Source organism: Epinephelus lanceolatus, chromosome 21 (genome assembly GCF_041903045.1).
Source record: "Epinephelus lanceolatus isolate andai-2023 chromosome 21, ASM4190304v1, whole genome shotgun sequence".
Classification (NCBI taxonomy): Eukaryota; Metazoa; Chordata; class Actinopteri; order Perciformes; family Serranidae; genus Epinephelus; species Epinephelus lanceolatus.
In genome coordinates, this window is record NC_135754.1 from 30,365,852 (window position 1) to 30,386,774 (window position 20,923).

Here is a 20,923-nt window from a genome sequence, read left to right on the forward strand (position 1 = left end):
TATTTTTGACTCATCCGTCAGCGGCTGCTCTGTTTAAGCTCTTGTGTCTTTATGCTCCATGAATGCCACTGCACATGGGTAGATTTAGCGTCTTCAGTTGTGCACATTTTCAGGTCAATTTAGCCCATTTATCTCACTTTTATTGCCACAGCGCCTGACGAAGCACCCACAATCCTCTCCGTCACGCCGCACACAACAACATCAGTGCTGATCCGCTGGCAGGTAAGAGCAGACAATATGACTGTTTTTTTAATGTTTCATTGTTTGAAAAATCCATGAAAGTCTTAAGAAAGTTGCCTCTAATGAGAGACTGCAGCAGCACACAAAGCAGGCCTATACTTACACACTGGATGATACACACTTTTACACACACCATCTACCCTACGTGTGTGTAACAAAAAAAACACCCTCTCCCACACTCACACCTGAATTAACAGGTCATAAAGAGGAAAACAGGAGGCTCCAAGCCACAATTTTGCTTTTATGGAGAACACTTGTAGAGTTTATAAGGACAGAGAGGTACTTGTTTCCTCTCTCTGCTTCGCCCCTCTGGCCCTGCTCTCTCATGTTTAACCATGGGGGATTTCTCTGTGACTCACCTGTGGATGAGCTCACTCTGAGAAGAGGGCTTTTTCTTTCAATTACTGTAACTCTCTTCAGTGATGGTAAGTTAGAGACAAAACAGAGTGATGAGGTGGACTTCGATGGATAAATCTGATATGAAAAACAACTAAAATGCCCTTTAAAGGAGCAGTGTGTAGGATTTTAGTGGTATTTTGTGGTGAGGTTTTAAGATTGCAACCAGCTGAATCTTCTCTGTGCAGTAAGGACACCTTCAGTGTTCATTGTTCGCAAGGTCTTTACCAGAAGCCGAATTATCAGCAGAGGTCTCTTCCCCCTCAAAACAAACTACAGATGATTCACACTGCTGAAGACACTGAACAAAGCAGTTTCACGCTGTAGATCAGTGTTTCTCCGACACTGTTTTGCACATTGGAGACGGGCCACTCACCCAACACCTGTTAACGTGTGCTCACCTTTTGTCTCTGACAACTCAAGAGCCAACCATCCAGAAGGTTTTTACAGGTAGCTGAGTCTTCCACAGAGGTCTCTTCCTCTCAACATCAAACAGACAGGGTGATTTAAACTGGTAAAAACACTGAACAATGCAAAATCTGTGTTTCTCTAACATCTCGTAAGTGGTGAGTACGTGTTGCCTTTGTTGGTTAGATTGATAAGGTTAAGGCGAGGGGAGTGAGATTGGTTAGGGTTAAAGGGTAACTTTGGTATTTTTTAACCTGGACCCTATTTTCCCACATTTTTGTGTCTAAGTGACTAGTGGGAACAAACATTTTTGAAACTGGTCCAGTATTGACCAAGACCGGTCAGGCTACAGTGTCACCACTTGGGGCAGTTGAGCACTGCCCAATAAAACTTCTAGTTTTTGCCACTGACAGGCTCAGATTGTTATTTTAAGTGTCTGATGACATTATGGAAAAGATCCCTACAGAGACGGACCTTGTTGTAAGAGGGTGAGTTTGTGTTTGTTTAACCAGAAACAGCCCCAAAATCGCTATCGCCAAACCCACCAGACTCCCTTTTAATTATCAGTAATTTTAGCAATTGTAGAGCAAGCATATTTACACATCTAACTGGGTGCATCGAGGGTTTATTTCAACCAAACCAGAGCTGGTGATTTTTGAAACTGTGGAAAAGATGCACCAGATGGCTTTTGTGAGTTTTATTTTGCTTCTGTGGACTAAAGTGTGTTTTCTGATGATAGAATTACAGTTTATTTAAATGGAGTCTGGTCGGTTTGACGATGGCAGTTTTGGGGCTGTTTCTGGTTAAACAAAAACGATCTTACTCTTTAACAAAAAAATCCATTGCTAGACAATTAGTATAATATTTTGAGCCTGTTAGGGACCAAAACAAGCACTTTTAGTGGGATATACATTGATGGTGCACAATTGCCCCAAGTGACTACATTGCAAACTGTTTTGCCACTGCCTTCTAAAGCAGTCTTACTCAATACTGGACCAGTTTCAAAACATGTTAATCCCATTAGTCACCTTTTAAACAAAAACACAGGAAAATAGGGGCCAGGTTGAAACATTGTGCAGTTGCCCTTTAAGGTCAGCATGTCAGGGTAAGCCAGTCAGTGGCAGAGTAGGGCTGGTCATGCCTTCACCATCCAAGGAAATGCAAATTTGCTTTGGAGACGGGACGCTAGGTTTTTATCAGGAGCCAAAATACCCGCAGAGGTCTCCTTCTCTCCAAAAAGAATGGACTGGGGATTTAAACCATCAGAGTTTTTCAGATGTTGTTCAACTCCTCATGGAGAGGCTCCCTATGTTGATGTAAACGGCTCATTCTAAGCTAACAAAAACAAACCGATTCTTATTTTCAGGTGATTGCACACTAAAAAAAAACATACCTATTTCTGCCGTTTTATCTCCCTAAATCCCACACACTGAACCTTTAAGGTGAAATTAGTAATTAATATGAAAAACTGGGTCACCTGCAGTACTCTGAGCTATTTCTGGGCCTCAGTTCTGCAGAGATCTGCTACATTAGACCTTAACTCCCCATCTCTTCCCTTACAGCCCCCCTCTGAGGAGAAGATAAATGGAATCTTACTGGGTTTTCGGATTCGATATCGTGAGCTGCTGTATGACCGTCTCCGCAGTTACTCTCTCCATACCATCAACAGCATGTCCGCCTGGGGTGAGCTCAATGGTGAGGAATTACTGCCAGCTAACATGACAAATTGTTGTATTTTGCCACCTACATTGTTGGTTCCTTACACAAATACATTTTGCAGAATTTTCATTTAGAATTTAGTATGTTGCATTTATTGGAAATGTTCAGTGTGTGATTCAAAATGTTGGGGATTTAAAGAAATTAACCAAGGAGAGAAACTGCACATCAGAATTCAGTCAGTTTTGGTGTATTGGGGGAAAGAGAGTGCCCTTTTCTCGGCTTTACTTCAGTGACAGTTTCACACAATTATGAGACTCCGTCATGGTTGATTATCCCTGCGCAGTCTTTATGTGTCAGCGGCACCATTATTCTCATCAGAGGAAAACTTTCACACAGGCTCATTCTGTTCCTGAGATCTCCCTGCTGGTCTTGACACTTCACAGCAAAACATTTCATCTTGTGATCAGTAGCTATCAGCTGCAAGCTATTATTAGGTTTACTCAGGAGCTGCTCTGTTTCTACTGCTCTGTGTAACTTAGCCTATAATTTTACTCTCATTGAGTCATTTCTGGGGCACGCTCAGAGTTATGATCACTGTGATTGTGAAGTGTTTTTTTAATAACGCTAGTGAAGCGTTTCTCAACAAGGAAAATATTTGACTTTAACACTACTGTCTCACTACCTCCTTCTCATTGTGCCTTCTGTCTCCGTCTCCACCGCAGCCCCCTACAGCATCCAGAATCTGAGTGACTCAACTCTGACCCAGCACGAGTTGGACAGTAAGTTTTGTTATGTCTCCGTCTTACAAAAACACACACACACACATGTTTTCAGCGATTCAGTCCCCAAACTAATCTAAAAAAAAGCTATCTCGACATATGTTTCAAGTGCCCTGCTGAAAAGCAGAGTGTCGTGCAAATTAGCACAACATTTGGCTGCTTACACTCACATCGCGTTGGTACAAACACTCTTACTGAGGCCAGCGGAGGCTCTCTGTCTACAAAAATTCTTGGACACCGAGTACAGTACACAAGCTCACATAGTCCAGAATACTCCTTGGATTGCACATGTCAGCTTATTTGGAGAAGCACTAGAAAAGCAGATGGCCACATATTTCTAGTGCATCCTTGTAATTATTTGCAGCAGAATATCAATGTTCAGTTCCCAGTAGCAGTGTTGTGAGGATGAGTGGGATGCCAGTGAGGGATTATAGTCTTATTATTGCACTCCCGACTAATTGTTTAAGACACGTGGAGGACGGCTGGGAGTTGTGGAAGGAAAACTGGGTGTTCCAAATTGGGATTAAACTTTTAAAATTTAAAATGTGGTGTGAAATATAATTCCTAACTTTCTGTCCCTGGTTTGTTTACTTCCACTGCAGAGCTAAGTAAACACAAGCGCTACGAGATCCGCATGAGTGTATACAACGCTGTGGGCGAGGGGCCAACCAGCCCGCCACATGAGGTGTTTGTGGGAGAAGCAGGTATGTAGGCTTCCTGTCATTTCAATCAACACAGTCTCAACCGCCAAATTATTTGGCCACCCTCAATGCAAGTGGATTAGGCCTGTCTACACAGCAGCTGCTCACACACACACACACACACACACACACACACACACACACACACACACACACACACACACACTGATCTACTTTAGAAGCATGCTAAGATTTCAGGTGTAATTTGTCTATCTTAAAGGGTTAGTTTGGATCTTTTGAAGAGGGGTTGTATGAGCTACTTATCTATCGTCAGTGTATTACGTACAGTAGATGCCCCCCCCCCTCAGTTTGAAGACACAGGCAGGAGCTCTGACGCAGAAGCACAGCAATGTACTGCTGTAGATAAGAGCGGCAGCAAAATGTATTTTAGCCACCTAAAAAATAAAAATATCAGTTAAAGTGTATAGTATATTTGGAGTATTTTCACTGCTGCTTGCTTTACCTCAGACAGCGATTTCTGATGCAGAATTGAATCCGCTATATAGCTCTCTTCAAAGCCACCAGACAGGCTATATTTCAGTTTATATGACAGACAATACAAAAAGAAGCAATATACATATTTAGAACAGCTTCAGTTTCTCATCTATGCTCTTGTCAAAGCCACCAGACTCCATTGACAAAAACAGTATTTTTAGCTCACTGAGCACAGGAGCTACTGGTCTACCGCTGCCTCGATCAGTTAGTTTGTTTGTGTTGTCGTATGACTTTGGTGAATCTGAAGGAACCCTTTCACACAGCAAAGTCACAAACACAAGTAAGTGATCGAGGAGGCGGTAGAGGAGCACCTCCTGCACTCAGTGATGTTAAATTACCGTTTTTCTGAATGGAGTCTGGCTTTGAAGAGCACTATATAAGCGCTATATCAGTTCCCAAACATAAATCACAGTCTGAACCTTAAACTTATGTACTCATTTTCCGTAACTGCTTATCCTGTTAGGGGTCGTGACACTGGGTGAGAGGCGGGGTACACCCTGGACAGGTCACCAGACTATCACAGGGCTGACACATAGAGACAGACAACCATTCACACTCACATTCACACCTACAGACAATTTAGAGTCACCAATTAACCTGCATGTTTTTGGACTGTGGGAGGAAGCTGGAGTATCTGGAGGAAACCCATGCTGACACAGGGAGAACATGCAAACTTCACACAGAAGGGCTCCCCCACCCTGGGTTCGAACCAGGAACCCTCCTGCTGTGAGGCGACAGTGCTAACCAGGTGTCTAAAATAGGTTTTGTTGCTGACCCTGTCCACAGCAGTACATTGCTCAGCTTCTGTGGCAGTACTCCTGCCTGCTTCTCCAAACTGGAGGCTGGTGACTGACATCTACTGTGTGTAATACACTGATTATGGATAAGTTCCCCATACAACCCAACTTCAAAAAATCCAAACTATCCCAGGGCCTATCTGTTGAGGCTGCACAGTGTCTTATAGCTGTATTGCTGCCTGTCTACACAATAAGAATAGAGGTGATACCAGAAACTAAACAATCACTTATAAAACAGGAAAATGTTCTTGTCTTGATTTATATGTTTAATTTGTGTGATGGTCTCCAACAGTGCCCACAGCCCCACCTCAAAATGTGGCCATTCAGTCTGCAACAGCCACCCAGCTGGACGTGACGTGGGACCCTCCTCCTGTGGATGCACAGAACGGAGACATCCAGGGCTACAAGGTCAGACCCACAATCTCCTAAACTCTCCAGCAAACACTGCCAAGTGCCATATTGGGCCCAGGAGCAACAAGTTTTATGGGCCTCCTTCCCAACAAGGCAACAATATTGTCTTCAGTTTTTATTTTCATATAAATATTCAAATGTTTTTGTGGTTCACTAGAGACTACATCTATTTGACGTTAACCACCATTAAATGCACAATTTTACGCTTTTAGCTAACAGTGTTTTCCAGAGGGGCTTTCAGTGAAAGGTTTAGTCTGTTGCTCAAGAAAACATTTACAGGGAATAAAATGAAACTGCTTTCCCTTAAGGGAGTTTGAAATGGGAGTTTTTATCGAAGCAGAAGTAGCTGTATTCCCTGAACGGCATCTGTAGATGCACATTAATATTTATTTATGGCTCTTATTCCGTGTAGGTTTACTTTTGGGAGTTCCAGCGCAAGAATGAGACGGAGAGGCTGCGTACTCTGTTCATGCCGGAAGGAGGGGTGAAGCTGAAGAACCTGACGGGTTACACCACCTATATGATCAGCGTAGCTCCTTTTAATGCGGCTGGGGACGGACCGCGCAGCCCACCGACGAGGGGGCGCACTCAGCAAGCAGGTAACTTTCCCCATGAGATGCCAATAAATATGCAAATCCCCTACTCGGTATGAATGAGTGCAACAGCCTGCAATCAAGCAATATAGTAAAACAAATATTTCTGTATGTAATGAATGAACACATGATGGAGAGGTACTGAGGAAAAGCAGACAAGCTGAAGACAAATGAGGTAACAGGATGACATGACTAAAGCAGATAAATGAGAGCACGTACAGCCATGTTCATTCATTTGTCATATTTATGTGCCGGTGCTGATGTTAGTTTGGAGAACCCTGAGCGTTTTCTCAAAGTGGATGAGTCAACCATGAGGAAAGAATTTGATGTGAGGATGATGCTAATCGGTGCTGTCAGCATGCCAAACGATGTTAGCGGAACCACACACTGAGCATAAGTTCCTAATCAGCAAACCCTCTCTGAACTCATTTGCCAAATCTCCTGTTTTGTCTGAAAAGTAGATGGTATGAAAATTGTTTGAGCAAGCTTTCTGTCTACAGGCACGCTCTGTGTACACTACATCTCCAAACCGCCCTCATGCCCTTTAGCCTTCTGTCTTTCTCTATCTCTCTCTTTTCTCTCCATTTTTTACACTGTCGGTGCATTTAAATATTGTATCATGGCCTAGTAAGAGAAGAAGAAAAAGAACACGCTTTCAGCCTCCCTCCGTCTCCCTCATGGGTCACTGTCGTGAGAGGAGGAAGCAGATGACAAGCTTGAAGGGGGGAGGAGGGAGGAGCACTATGGAGATTGTTATCCTGTCTTTTTCAGAAGACAAAAGGGCTTTGTCTTTTGCAAGCGTCTCAACTTCTGCTCAACAAGTTTGAAGACAACGGGGCAAACTGTGTTTGGAGCGCGGTGGTGTCACAGGCTCAGTCAGCTGTGGTTGTGCCTGGATGCTGAGAATTGTCACTGTGATTGTGAAGTAGTATGACCCAGGTCAGATAGTATTTTTAAGTTATGTCTAGCCTTTTAAAGGGATAGTTCGGAGTCTTTTTGAGTGGGGTTGTATGAGGTACCCATAGTCAGTGCATAACATATGGTAGATGTCAGTTGGCACATCCCCAGTTTGGATAAGCAGTTAAGTGATGCACTACTATGGACGGGGGCAGCAGCAACATGTATTTTAGCCACACAAAAAACGTCCATCTAAAAGGTCAGTATCAGTTAAAGTGTACGCTATATGTAGATTATTTTCACTGCTTTACCTTGCCGCCAGTCAGCAATTTCCAGTGGGTAACTATAGATGTTATGACGCTCTCTTCAAAGCCAGACTCCATTGAGAAAAACAGTGGTTTAACATAACTGAACACAGGAGCTGCCTCGATCTGTTAGTCTGTTTGTCTTACTATGTGACTTTGGTATTTAAAAGGGTTAAATCAGATTCACCAAAGTCACATTTTAATAACTAACTTATTAACTGATTGAGGCAGCGGTAGACCAGCAGCTCCGTGAGCTAAAGTTACTGTTTTTGTCAATGGAGTCTGGTGGTTTTGAGGAGAGCACAGATGGCGAGCCAAAGCAGTCAACAGCTTCCCTCTCTCTGCCCCCATCTGTCCGACAGCAAAGTAAAGCAGTGAAAATATTCTACATAAAGCGAACACTTAAAGTGATAGTGATTTATTTAGGTGGCTAAAGTTCATTGCTCAGCTTGTGTGGCGATACTCCTGCCTGCTTCTCCAAACTGGGGGCGAGCCAACCAACATCTACTGTAGTTAGCCCACTGACTCTGGATAGGTACCTCATATATGCCCACTTCAAAAGACCCAAACTATCCCTTTAACATGTATGCAGTGGATCAGAAATACGATGTTGACCCAATCAAGGCAGTTCAGCCGCTGAACAAGGACACAGACTCACTGCAAAGTACTGACATCAGGCTCAGACGATATCATTCAGTGTGTGGATATAATGTTCTGGATATGCAGTAAGAAAAGCTGCAGCACTTTTTCGGTTTTATTAAATGCACAAAAAACTGCAGCTGTGACATTAAGCCGAAAACACAACGGCACTGCAGCGCCAAAGTACATCATGCAACGTGCGACAAGTGTTGCCCCTTGTGTTTGGACACGTTGCACTGTAGCTCCTAAACAGACGATCACATACATTATTACTGCTTTTACCGGAAGATCTGTACTTCCTCCACCTGCGCATCAGCTTAAAAAATCACGTGTGGAGAGCTCCTAATTAAACTTGATTTCTCACCTGAAGAGGCGATCTCCAAAGCTATGACTTGCCAGGCAATATCTTTTTGGCCATTTTCTATACGACGACGGGACTGTGATTCATTTAGCGCGGGATATTTATCAACCTCAACAACAAGTCTCTCCTCATCCAGTCTTTGTCACTGTCACACACAAGACAGCAACAGTTCTCTTTATGCATCAATGGTGAGGAGAGGAGTTGCCGTAGGAGCAGAGAAAAAGAGCTGCATCCAGGAGGCCTTCATTCACTCTAGGTGGTGTAGATTTTCACAGCTTTTATGTTGTTTTACCTGTAGTGGGTGACCTCAACAAGTTTTTTGTTGTTGCTGTTGTTGATTAGAAGCCACTTCCATGTGTTACACATCCACTGAAAATATAGTTCTTAATCATAGTTATCATTTGTAGAAGGTAATGCAACATTAACTAAGCAAAAAAAAAAAAAGTTTTAGTTCTTAAAACTTTGTTGTCCTTTGTGGAAACTTTGTCCCAACTTGTGCTGTACACTTTGCACTCATATAAAGTATTCACAAACATTATGCAGACAACTCACAAAGATGAATCTGTGATCGTGACCCTCTGTCATATGGTAATTCTTGAGTTGTATCTAAACTTTATAATAGGTCACAAACAGACACATTTTAGTTTGCATGGCCTCCCACACACATATGCATACGTTTTTACCGCCATATGTCCAGAGATTTGTCTCTGGAAAACCTCCAAATCCCTCACGCACACTTAGTTTATTGACTATTTCCGATGCATCCTTTAACCTTTGACCTCTGAATGTCGCAGCCCCCAGTGCTCCCAGCTTCATCCACTTCAGTGAGCTGACCACCACCTCCGTCAACGTGTCCTGGGGCGAGCCCACTTTCCCTAATGGCATAATTGAGGGTTACCGTCTGGTGTATGAACCCTGCACACCGGTAGAAGGTAAGCTCTCAGTCTTACCCGTCTCTCTGCTCAAAATGGCTGCTGGCTTCTACAACAGCTTTATGCACACGGCAAGATCTATTAGGATCATAAATAAATCTGACTTTTGTGTCGAGCTGTTTACCTTGACCTGGTCTGAATGTTGTTGTGTGCATTTATCTTGGGCTCTTAGCTAATCATCACCTTGACCTTAACAGCTTGTATGTCATTGCGGCCTTTTATATATCTTCCTTTACATCACAATAATACGTGACTAAAGTGCCAAAATGCAAACGTATTGACTAATTCCATTACTGCCTGTGTGTGTGTATGTGTGTGTGTGTGTCTACCTGTGTTGAGTGTGCTCCCACATTGCCCTGCTTGTGTAAGACCCGCTCTAAATGTGGTTTGTTCGTCTAGAGTCTTCAGTGGCCTGTGCCGACTGTCTTCACTCCCCCTCCCCCCCAGGCGTCAGTAAGACAGTGACAGTGGATGTGAAGGGGAGCGGCCCCCTCTGGTTGAAGCTCAAAGACCTGGCTGACGGCATCACCTACAACTTCCGCATCCGGGCCAAGACTTTCATCTACGGGCCCGAGGTGGAGGCCAACATCACCACCGGCCCGGGAGAAGGTAGCGGCCATGATGTCTGTTTCTGAAACTGTGATGTTTTTCATTTGAAATACTTAACACTTAATTATTCTTCCTCAGGAGCCCCAGGACCTCCCGGAGAACCTTTTATCACACGTTATGGTTCAGCCCTGACCATCCACTGGACCAGCGGGGACCCAGGACGTGCTCCCATCACACGCTACGTGATCGAGGCCAGACCTTCAGGTGAGCTCCGTCAGCTGCATAAGGACACGGATGATCACCACTCGAGGCATGAATTTATAAACCTCGCCTTCTGTTAGCCTCCTTGATGCTTTGATTAAGAAAAGTGGTGTAGAGTGTCAACATCTGCTGCCCCAGAGTCTGCCTCACTGGTATTTTAATGGGTTATTGATCGTGGTGCTGCAGTTGAGACAATTGGCATCATGTTGCAGTGGTGATTGACAGTCCCTGGCAGGGTTAAGATGGTGATGGATGGTTGGTGACTTGCAGGGAGTCATGTGTTTCACTGCTTGAGAGTGAAAACTGATGGATGTACCTTGTCCTAGATTTTAAAAGGGAACTACTTTGCTTTACCTTATTTTCTGTCATATACATAATGTTACAGTGTTGGATGTTTGTATTAAATTTGGCCAGATAATTAGGTAAACGTCTGTAAAAGTAATCTTCCTGTAAGTTAAAAACCCCAGGCTTCAGACTGTTCTGTATAGTCTGCTTCTAATGTTTTTTGATGGATTTCTTTACGTGGTCATCTACAAGTGTTTACATTGCATACACAGCTACATGTAGCCACATGCTAACATCAGGGAAAACTAATCTTGGCTACCAGCGTTGTTAATTTCTTCAATTTTGGATCATATTCCTGCTGGGACATGTCCGATTTTGGTTTAAAAGCCTTTATTGGTGATTTTTCGTGGTAGAAAGCGCTGCCAAACTCTTTTAAAGTCATTCTCCGGCTGCAGTGATGATGCGGAGACTTTAAGAGCACAGATGCGAAAGGCCCGTAATGATGACTGTTAAAAGACACCTAACGTTATGCCTGACTCGTTACCTGACACTCCTAACGCTGTAACTGTAACCTTTAACTAAGCGTCGTTATTTCTCTGCAGTGTGCAGTTGGACTTGAACGCATGCCTCACTTACCTAATGTGTGTAGAACTCTGAGCTGTCTAGGGGGTAAATGGGTTACTCACCCTTCATCAGACCCGACCGCTACTGTAGGCGGCCACCCCGACCCGACGCTTCGGGCATCCCCTCCGGTCGACGGCCAGGCTGGGCCAGCACAAGCAGCTTTGTTGTGATTTTAGTTCATAGGGGGGGGTTGAATGCGACCCCAGATCAGGTCAGGTGTGTAGTGGCATTCCCAGATCGGTGGGTTTTGTCTCCGGATTTCTGAATGTCTGTCGGAATCTTCTGCAGAAATGTGGTGTGGCAGTCTGTCGGCATCTCCAGCAGCCAGCCTCGACTCCAATCAACCGCTGCCTTTTCAGGTGTGTGAGCTCCTAGGAAGGGGAGTTACCCAATACCCCAATTGGAACATCAGCCTCTCCCTGTTTCCGAACTCCACCCCTAACCGTACACCTAGGCCTCCTAATTATGTGCCATGACAGTGACCAATGAGACCAGACTGGGCTTTTTCTTGAGCTTGGCTGAAAGAGACAGGTGTGAAAATGGTGCCCTTTAGACAGAAGGAGAATACAGGTGTTCAAGCACAGACAGGACAAGGAAAATAAAGTGTGTGACCATTAAACAGGGTTCGTACAATGTGCTTCATGTGCATGTAGTTGAATTTAACACTCAGAAAGTTAAGTTCTGAAATACCTTGAAATTGGACACTTTCTAACTTGGTTAAACTTCACTGACTTGGCTTGAAAAATTACCAGATAAAAGTGAGAGGAGAACAGAATTCTATTTTTTTTTTCAAATGTATTAGTAAAATTAAAGATGAAAAACATTTACTGGCCATATGTCTATAGTACAGGCAGGCGGTCAAAAAATACATCCAAGGCACTCTGACTGTTGTTAAAATCTTTTATTAATAACCAAGATAACCAAGACTAGAGAGTCACACCCTGATGAAGACTCACTAGTCGAAACACATTGGTTATCCATGTATTAAGAAAGGATTTTTAACTACAGCCAGAGTGCCTCGGATGCATTTTAGGACTGCCTGCCTGTACTATGGTCGTTGTTTTTTATATTTAAGTGACTCTATGCCCCGTCCTTGAAGAGCACCTTTTTACAGCTAACTACACAGAAAAATGAAAATGTTTTAATCTAGAAAGCTGAGAATGGCTGTTCTTGCAACTGTTTTTGAATGCCGTGTAAGCAATGTGAGTCCGAACCACCATCGGGCAGCAAATGCCAGTAAAAAGTCAGCACCAGGATGTTGCACTCGCACCGAAGCAGCGATTGACACAAGTTGTGGCTGTGAATAAGCAGCTGTCTGTGTCTGACTGTGGATGGTGGAGCTGCTGAATGGATTTTTTGGAACTTGTTGGTAGCAGTAGTGGCTGTTAGCAGCTAGTTCAGCTTGTTAACAGCTGAATCACAGCAGAGCGCCACCGCCAGACTTCTCATTTGTTGATCCCCGCAGGACTCCGGTCAGATCCAGACTGTCTTGAGATAAGAAGGTGTTAGGGTTGATTGCTGTCTGAGAGGCAGGTAGGAGACTCTGTTATCTGTGAATGAAGCTGGGCAGTTTTCTCAGACAGCGCTGAAAGTCCCATTTTTAACCTGCAGACTAACACGTTGCTGATTTATATGAAGATTTATTTATTAAGAATTATGGTTGAAATAAAATAAAATAAAATTTTCTGCCTCTTAGAAGTGAGATTAATAAGTCAGAGTTTACAGTCAACAGTTATCTAGTTGTCCTTTGCAAATCACATGCCTATATAACAAGCAGTTAATTAATAACAGGTAAATTTTAGGCCCTGGAAGTGTGTGTTTGCGCTACATATGAATTTGCACAGTTCCTTTGCAACAGATGGTTGTGGAGAAAACAATTTGAGAATAAAAATAAATGCTTGAAAAAAAACTGAAAGGACTCAGACTTGTCTTTACGAACCCTGATTAAAGCACATAAACATGCTCTAGTAGAAACTCAAACACAAGTGTGAAACTTGGTCCCCTTTAAGGAGTGTAAGCAGCACTGTTGATGATGATATATAGTGTAAGTGATGCCCTGGGGATGAGGAAGATGGTTAAAGCAACCTCTCCCCCCTTATCTCCTCGTCTCCATATGCCAGGGGCCATAACTCTCTGCAGTATCATATAACTTGATGACTTGTTTTTGTCTTCGAATCAAATTACATCAGCTTTTCTAACTTTTCGCCAGAGTTGAACAACATGACGGATGAACTCCGGTGCTTGTTTATGTTTGTATACCCCATTAAAAAGAGTCAAACTTAACATTGATGTTTACAAGCAGCGATGTGTAATAAATGGTCCCTGGCAGGATTTCCAAAGCAAGCAGAAAGCCATCTAACATTGCTTCATTTGAAATATGGCTGCACCACTATTTACGATGTAGATTTGGTTGCTGTAAATTTTACGGGAGCAGTGAAATTGATGGATTGTGTAATATTTGTAGAATTATGAATTACCCTGGGAGCTGCCAGCCAGACCGGAGCCTTACATCACACTAAACAAACAACCTGTTAACAAAGACATATTGACATTGTTTAAATGTTTTACAAGTTTCTCTCGTCGGACCCATTCTCACCCAAAAATACAACTTTAACTCTGTTACAGATGAGGGATTGTGGGACATCCTAATCAAGGACATCCCCAAGGAAGTAACATCGCACACATTCAACATGGATATCCTAAAGCAAGGGGTCAGTTATGACTTCAGGGTAATTGGAGTGAACGACTACGGCTACGGCTCCCCGAGTCTACCTTCTCCGTCTATATCTGGTGAGCTTTCATGTATTTCTTAATATAAATTTGAATCCCATTAATTTTCAGACTAAATTAAATTGCCCTAGGTGACTCAGACATCACAGAAATGCGCCCAGTTGTTTTAACAACCATGAATTCCAATTTTCCTGTGTTTTGTCCAGCCCAAAAAGTGGCGCCTTTCTATGAGGAGTGGTGGTTCCTGGTTGTGGTTGCTCTGGTGGGGCTCATCTTCATCCTGCTGCTCGTTTTCATCCTCATTATCAGAGGACAGAGCAAGAAATATGCCAAGAAGTCTGAATCAGGTGAGTGCACACAATTAAACAGAGAGTTCTTAACTAGACTTCTAACTATTATAAAAGTCTTGTACCTTCTAACCCAGTGGCATGGAGGGCTGGGAATCTGATGATCTGAGTTTTTCTTTTAAAAGAGTAACACTTTATACGGGGATTTAATGATTTGCAGTTTCAAAATACTGAGCAGGAAACTTGAGGTAACTTTTTAAATTTTGAGTGAATCAGATAATTGGCTAAGTAGCAGGAGAACAAAAAAGCAGAAGAGTAGGGAAGCAGGAGCAGGGGGCATACTTGTCCATTCAGTGCAGCTCTGACATCAGCGGGTATTTCCCTCCGCTCAGCACTTCTGCCATGGCTGTTAAGCTGCCAGGCAGGGGAGGGGAGGGGGGTCCCTGCGGGTCACTGCCCATCTTTCTGACTGACAGAGGAAAAACAAGAGGTTCCTTCTCACTCTAACACAAAGACGCTCTCAAAGCCTCCATATCCCCCTCTAGGAATCTGGCCCAGGCCACTGGACCTACCCAGTGGTTTTTCTCTTTCTGTGTGTTTGTGTAACCACCAATTGACCTCAAGTAGCCCTGGAGCAACCGTGGAGGTCCTGGCCTCGCCGCAGTCCCTCATAAGTCTCAGGATGACTGAAAGTGTTTTTAACCTGTAGCGTGGCAAGCAACAGCGCCTCCAAACATTAATCTACTGCGGGGCAGCGCGGCAAGTCTGTCACTCTGAGTTTACAGTGTTGGCGGCATGATTAATCATGAGGGACACTTGGGAGTCGATGCAAAATAGTTGTGTTATTGCCCATTCATGTGTGATCCACAGACAGTGTTTACACAGAGAGGCACACTCATTTATCATAGTCTGGAGTGTTTTATACATGGCTTTTCTGTGAGTTTGCAGATACATGTGTCATTATGACTTTGTGATGTTGTATTTTACAGGAAATGCCATTCGTCGTTAGACCTTTCTCTAAAGTTCTTTTTTGTCAGTGGGTCTTTTTAAGACAAACAAAGCTGTAGACTTAACCTGAAAAATCACTCAACGTTTTGGGAAATAGGCTTATCCACGTTAATGCTGAGAATTAGATGAGAAGATTGATACCTCCGTCTCTGTCTGCTCAAAATATAAGACTACAGCCAGCAGACAGCTTAACCAACAAAGACTGGAAACAGGGGGGAACAGGTAGCCTTGCTCTGTCTGACGGCAACAAAATCTGCCTACCAGCACCTCTAACAATCACTAATTAACATCCCAGACTAGCTCTTCCCCCTCTCTTCAGTCCTAATGCTAAGCTAAGCTAACCAGCTGCTGGCTCCAGCTACATATTTTGTAGTGTTGATCTTTCCCAAACGATAAATCATCGCTTTAAGTCATGAAAAAAGGCACTTGGACTAACTTGAAAGCTGAAAGCACAAACAAGTTTTAAGATTTGATCTGTTCGGCTGCATTCACACCAAATCAGGCGTTGAGGTGATTAGCAGCAGTGTTGTGCAGCAGTGTGGAGTTTCACTTAAATGGCCCATTTGTGGAGGGAGTGGAGGGTGGAGGCAAACTGTAGAGAGCCAGTCTCTTCCCATCAGTGACTATTTGTCTTCACTAAGTTTATGCTGGCTTAAATGATCTGTAGAATTCCTTTTGATTATCATTACTGTGTCTTTACTGTCACATCAGTGTGCAGACACACAAAGCGTGTGCTCTCCTTTGTCGGATAGTACACACGAGCTGTTTACTTAATTTCTTCACTATAATATTTAACAGTAGAAAGAGGTTGTATTGCTCGCTCCCGTGGTCTGTGGCCATCTCCTGGTAACTGCAGTTTGTCACCATTTGAAAAATACCCAATTGCCATGTTATTTTAATGGTCAACATTTCAAAACCTGAAAGACTTGGAACTGACATATACTTGAGATGTCATTATTTTTCTTCTGATGTTTCATTCATCTACGTTTACATTTAATCACAATAATATTTAATATTTTTTTAATTTTGCTCACTTACTCAACCACTGATCAAGTGACTGATCAGTTCCCGTCATCCTCCCGTGCACTAACCTCCCTGTCTGTCTGGCCTGTGGTAACACAGTGTCTCTGTACGTGTGCCCAGGTAACAACTCCAACTGTAACGCTCTGACCCACGGAGACATGGTCAGCCTGGACGAGGGCCGCTTCCCCGCTCTGGAACTCAACAACCGACGGCTGTCTGTGAAAAACTCCTTCTGCCGAAAGAACGGCGTCTACACCAGGTCAGTGATCCAAGCAGGAGGAAACTCAAAGTGCAGATGATATTTGAACTTGACACTTGACACTTGACACTTGACACGTAGGTCAGAATTAAATAACCATATGATAAGATAATTGGCTTGTCTGTGAAATGTTCACCTCTGCGGAAAAAAACACTCTCCTCCTGACAACTCGGACTTAACTTTACACTTCCTGCTATTTAAAAGCAGCGTATAAAAAGACTCACTACAGATTCCCTTTTAATGAGCTCCTGTATTGCAGTGAATCCCAGTTGTAGGACATGCAGCACGCTGAGACCATGGCCTTGTTTAAAACCAATCACTCTGACTGACACCTGTGCTAAGAACGCTGCAGGGACTGAGTCATAAGTCCAATTTAGGATCCAACCGTATGCTTTGCATTAGATCATTAATACCTGTTTAGGTAAGAGGTAGATTTAGAGACAGCTGCAGTCAGAGGACAGTTGGAAGTTTGTGGCAGTGACTGTATTTCAAATGAACACCAGCATCCTGTGATGATGTGATTTGGGGAGACAGGTGCACTCTGATGTTTCACCAGATGTAATTAGCCGTAGATGTAATTGTGTGTACATATCCACCTGAGTCTGCATGTCCACATTGTTAAAAATGCATTGTTTTGTGTATGAGAATGTGAGAGAAATTTGTTTTGGGTGTGTGCATCAGTATGTGCGCATGTGAGTGTGGCCTCGAGGACAGATCAAAGCAGCTGCGGGTCTTTGAGGAGCTTCCAGGCAGCTTCCTATTATGTCTACAGCTTGAAGGGGGAGGCTGGGAGTGAAAGAATGCACAGATGTACTTTCAGACTCAGCACTCTTTGAACTCAGCCCATAGCGGAGGAACCCAAATCCCAACACCTGAGCCCCTGATTATAGATTAATGCCACATCTTGATCTCCGGTCTCAGAATACCAAAGACAGGATGAAGTCCTTTGCCTGATACCAGGATCAGAAATCAAACATTCCTAATCCCACTGCATTCATTGTGATACAGAGCTGTGTCAGATAGCAAATGCAATTTATGTTTGATTTTGGATACAGAGATTATTTGTATGGAGATCATTTGTTTAACAAAAGGGCCAAATTGCATGACAGTGACTCTAATCGCCATCACAGGGAAGTCAGTGCATATAACTTTTGGCCACTGACAACTCAGAGAGTCAGAAATAGACAAGCTTTTGCTTTAAAGCTGGGGCTGGCAGAAATCTGGAAAAGGCAAAAAATAAAATGTAGAATTTGAAAGTATAACCTTCTCCTGCAACTCCCCCCTCTTGTACCTAGGCTCCTCCCACCAGATGACCATGGGCATATGCATACGCTTCATACAGTCACTCAGTGTTTCCTGTACATTGATTTATGTAATCTAATTAAATTGCAGAGCATTCACTGGTAAGGTAGCCACCTAACAGTCCCTCTGCTTTGCTCCCTGTGTAAAGGCAGCAACAGAAAGTTTGCTGATTCAGCATGGAGTGCTGGCTGGATTTGTGTTGCTGCGGCTGCTGACTCAGGGTCATTCTCCAGAGTAAGGCGGAGGACACACTGTGATCCAAGGCCATAGCTAACGTTAGCTACATAAACGTGAATATTCAGCCATGCGCATCAGAGTCCGTTTGGCAGATCTCCCACGAAAATGAAAGCTTAATTTACAGCACAATGGTGTCCCAAAACAGGAAGAGGATAGCGCTTTCGTTCTCCCCTGTAGCTATAGGTAGCTAACCACAGTAACCAAAGAGTATCATTCAGTACCTTTACATGCAGAGGTACGTCAAGCAATGGTTATAGCTCGACTATAACTGCAGCTACAGTTAAAACTCAACTAGGCCGTTTAATGGGACTGCTGTCCTTGTCACAGTATACAAGCATGGGAAAGGAATCGATTTATTGACCGAAGTATTTCTGATTCTGTTACAATAGGTTGTGATAAGCCCCCTGTCAGCTTGTTAGTATTGGACCTGTTCCCAGCCTATTACATCACAGACCAAACAATCGACAAACAAGTTAGCTAGCGGCAAACTGGTACCATGGTGGACAAATTTACAGCTCTGTACATTTCGTCCGTCCAGAAATGCACTGTTCTGGATGTAGATTTCACCACGTTATTAGCAGCTTCTTCTTCTTCGTACGCATTTAATGCTTTGGACTTCTGGGTCAAAGCCCAGGGAGGAAACTGTGGAGCATGTGCTGAGTGCCTCAGCCAGTTTGGGTCAGACTGACTGTAAACATGCAGGCATGATTCAACTCCCAATCACATTAACTAGGTGTGTTATTTGAGAAATTCGATTTAGTACGATTTCAGACAGACTAACATATTTACAGGTATTTTAAAAAGTCAGGTTCTAGTCAGACCTACACAATAAATCATTTTTCTCTAATGTTGTGTAAAATCACTGAGTGTAAGTTATTTGCAGTTACTATCCTCAGCAGTGTAAATTGCAGATGGTGGAGCAACAGGATTAACTGGAAACTATGGTAGCTGCTAGGCTCTAAGAAAAATGGAAAGCAATTGACTTTGCAACAGCAGCACCAACAGTAACACCACTTGGAAACACTAGAGATAGAAAAAGTTTACACTTTAATTTGTCATGACCTGGGGTCCGTTTCACAAAGCAGGTTCAACAAACTCTGAGTCTAATTCTGAACTCTGAGTTGATCTACTCTGAGATAGGAAACTCTGAGTTTCCGGTTCCAGAACAGCTGATTTGAATCAGTTTAATCAACTCGGAGTAGTTTCACCTGGAGTTAAGCGCGCGCACCACAACTATAAAAAGCCAGCATCAATGGAGCCCCGATTCCATGAGTCACCATGGCAATGGGGACGGGGAGGGCTGCGTTTTCACCCCACTAGAATTAGAAATCTTAATGCGCTCATACAGCGAGTTTGCACACGTTTTCAAAAAGAAGTGCAACACCGCTGCAGCTGCAAAAGAGAGGGAGATGGCGTGGGAGAATGCATAAGTTTAAATGCAGTCCTTTGCAATCACAATAATATTACAGGGGAAACTGCTTGAATGGTAGCCTATTAATTTATTTCATTTAGGTGCAATCCCGCGGAGGAGAAGCACACTCAGCAGCAGTTTAGGATGAAATATAAAAACATTGTTCAAACAGGTAAGACCTCGGCATAATCTCATGGGGGTACCTCATTTTGATCACGCTATACATTGTAAAGTAAATATTAAGTGGCTGTTTGACTGTGCAGTTGTTTTATCCCCAACATAATGCTGTTTTCACACACATAAATGTCTTCTCATCTATATCATGTTCTGTTAAATAATTAAGCCTATTTAAACTAACACAGACTTCTACTCAGCCAACAGAAAGAAGGCAGATGCCCGTAAAACGAGCACACTTTTCTGACCGCCCTGCATGTTGCCTTACTCAAGTGCTCAGCATCTCCGACATTGTACAAAAAACTTCCATTTGCAAAGAAACACAGCGCATTTTTATACAGTCTATGAGCGCAACACACAATATCTGCTGGGATGTGAGAGCATGACTATGATTGGTAATGTTGCAAATATAAGGACGGATTAGGTTGTGTATGTAGATGATGGACTGTGATGTGAAACAGTACCGCTCAAAAAGATAATTGTGTGGAAATGCTAAAACATCTATGCGCGGTCTGATAACCATCTCCTGACGAATATTTCTGCGCCTTCATCCACGGGATCGTTATCAAAAGGACATGCCATGTTAGTGAAAAAAGTCGCCACCTACTGTGCCTAATGGACTTCTAATATACTGACTCTGATTTTTTTAATGATTTTTTAAAATGACAGACGGCAGAACTAGGCTACGCCAAAACTGCTGACTGAATGAATGAGGAAATCAAATGGAGTGTGTGGCTCTGAAAGAGGGCGGAGACAGAGAGAAACTCGAGGTTCATTGAGAAAAACCTGGTCCCGACCAGGTTAGGTTCATAGAGTCTGTTACTACGGTAACTGACCAAGAGCTTAAGTTACCTCTCTCTCTGAAACAGGCTAGAGTTACCCCTCTTTCTCTGGTTTGAGTTACCTCCCTTTTTGAAACGGAAAACTCAGAGTTTCCCTCATTTCAGGGTTAACAGACTCTGAGTTTTCACTAAACCTGCTTTGTGAAACGGACCCCTGAACTGTCAGTGTGCCTTTGTAGCACTATAAGAAGATTAAAAAGGAGTAGTAGAATAATAACTCTTGATCTGCACAAAGCTGATTCTGGTTAAAAATAAACATTTTAGGTATTATGTGTTCCTGCGGTTTATTTAAGACATTAGCCATCCAAATCCTTTCTG

General features: G+C 43.2%; 1 protein-coding gene across 5 annotated transcripts in view; it reads left to right on the top strand.

The window, feature by feature from the left end:
- The window catches only part of sdk2b (sidekick cell adhesion molecule 2b), a 468,332-nt gene that overhangs the window by 427,157 nt on the left and 20,252 nt on the right, over positions 1–20,923 (top strand). For 2 of the 5 annotated variants that reach the window (XM_033611150.2, XM_078163251.1), the window contains exons 32-43: positions 152–222; positions 2,607–2,739; positions 3,426–3,482; positions 4,085–4,186; positions 5,768–5,883; positions 6,299–6,485; positions 9,476–9,613; positions 10,013–10,222; positions 10,301–10,426; positions 13,958–14,122; positions 14,269–14,409; positions 16,501–16,639. In XM_033611150.2, the coding sequence (XP_033467041.1) occupies positions 152–222; positions 2,607–2,739; positions 3,426–3,482; positions 4,085–4,186; positions 5,768–5,883; positions 6,299–6,485; positions 9,476–9,613; positions 10,013–10,222; positions 10,301–10,426; positions 13,958–14,122; positions 14,269–14,409; positions 16,501–16,639 (1,585 nt within the window). Of the gene's footprint in view, positions 1–151; positions 223–2,606; positions 2,740–3,425; positions 3,483–4,084; positions 4,187–5,767; positions 5,884–6,298; positions 6,486–9,475; positions 9,614–10,012; positions 10,223–10,300; positions 10,427–13,957; positions 14,123–14,268; positions 14,410–16,479; positions 16,640–20,923 lie in introns of all 5 variants that reach the window. The other 3 variants (XM_078163249.1, XM_078163250.1, XM_078163252.1) reach the window with 3 other exon arrangements.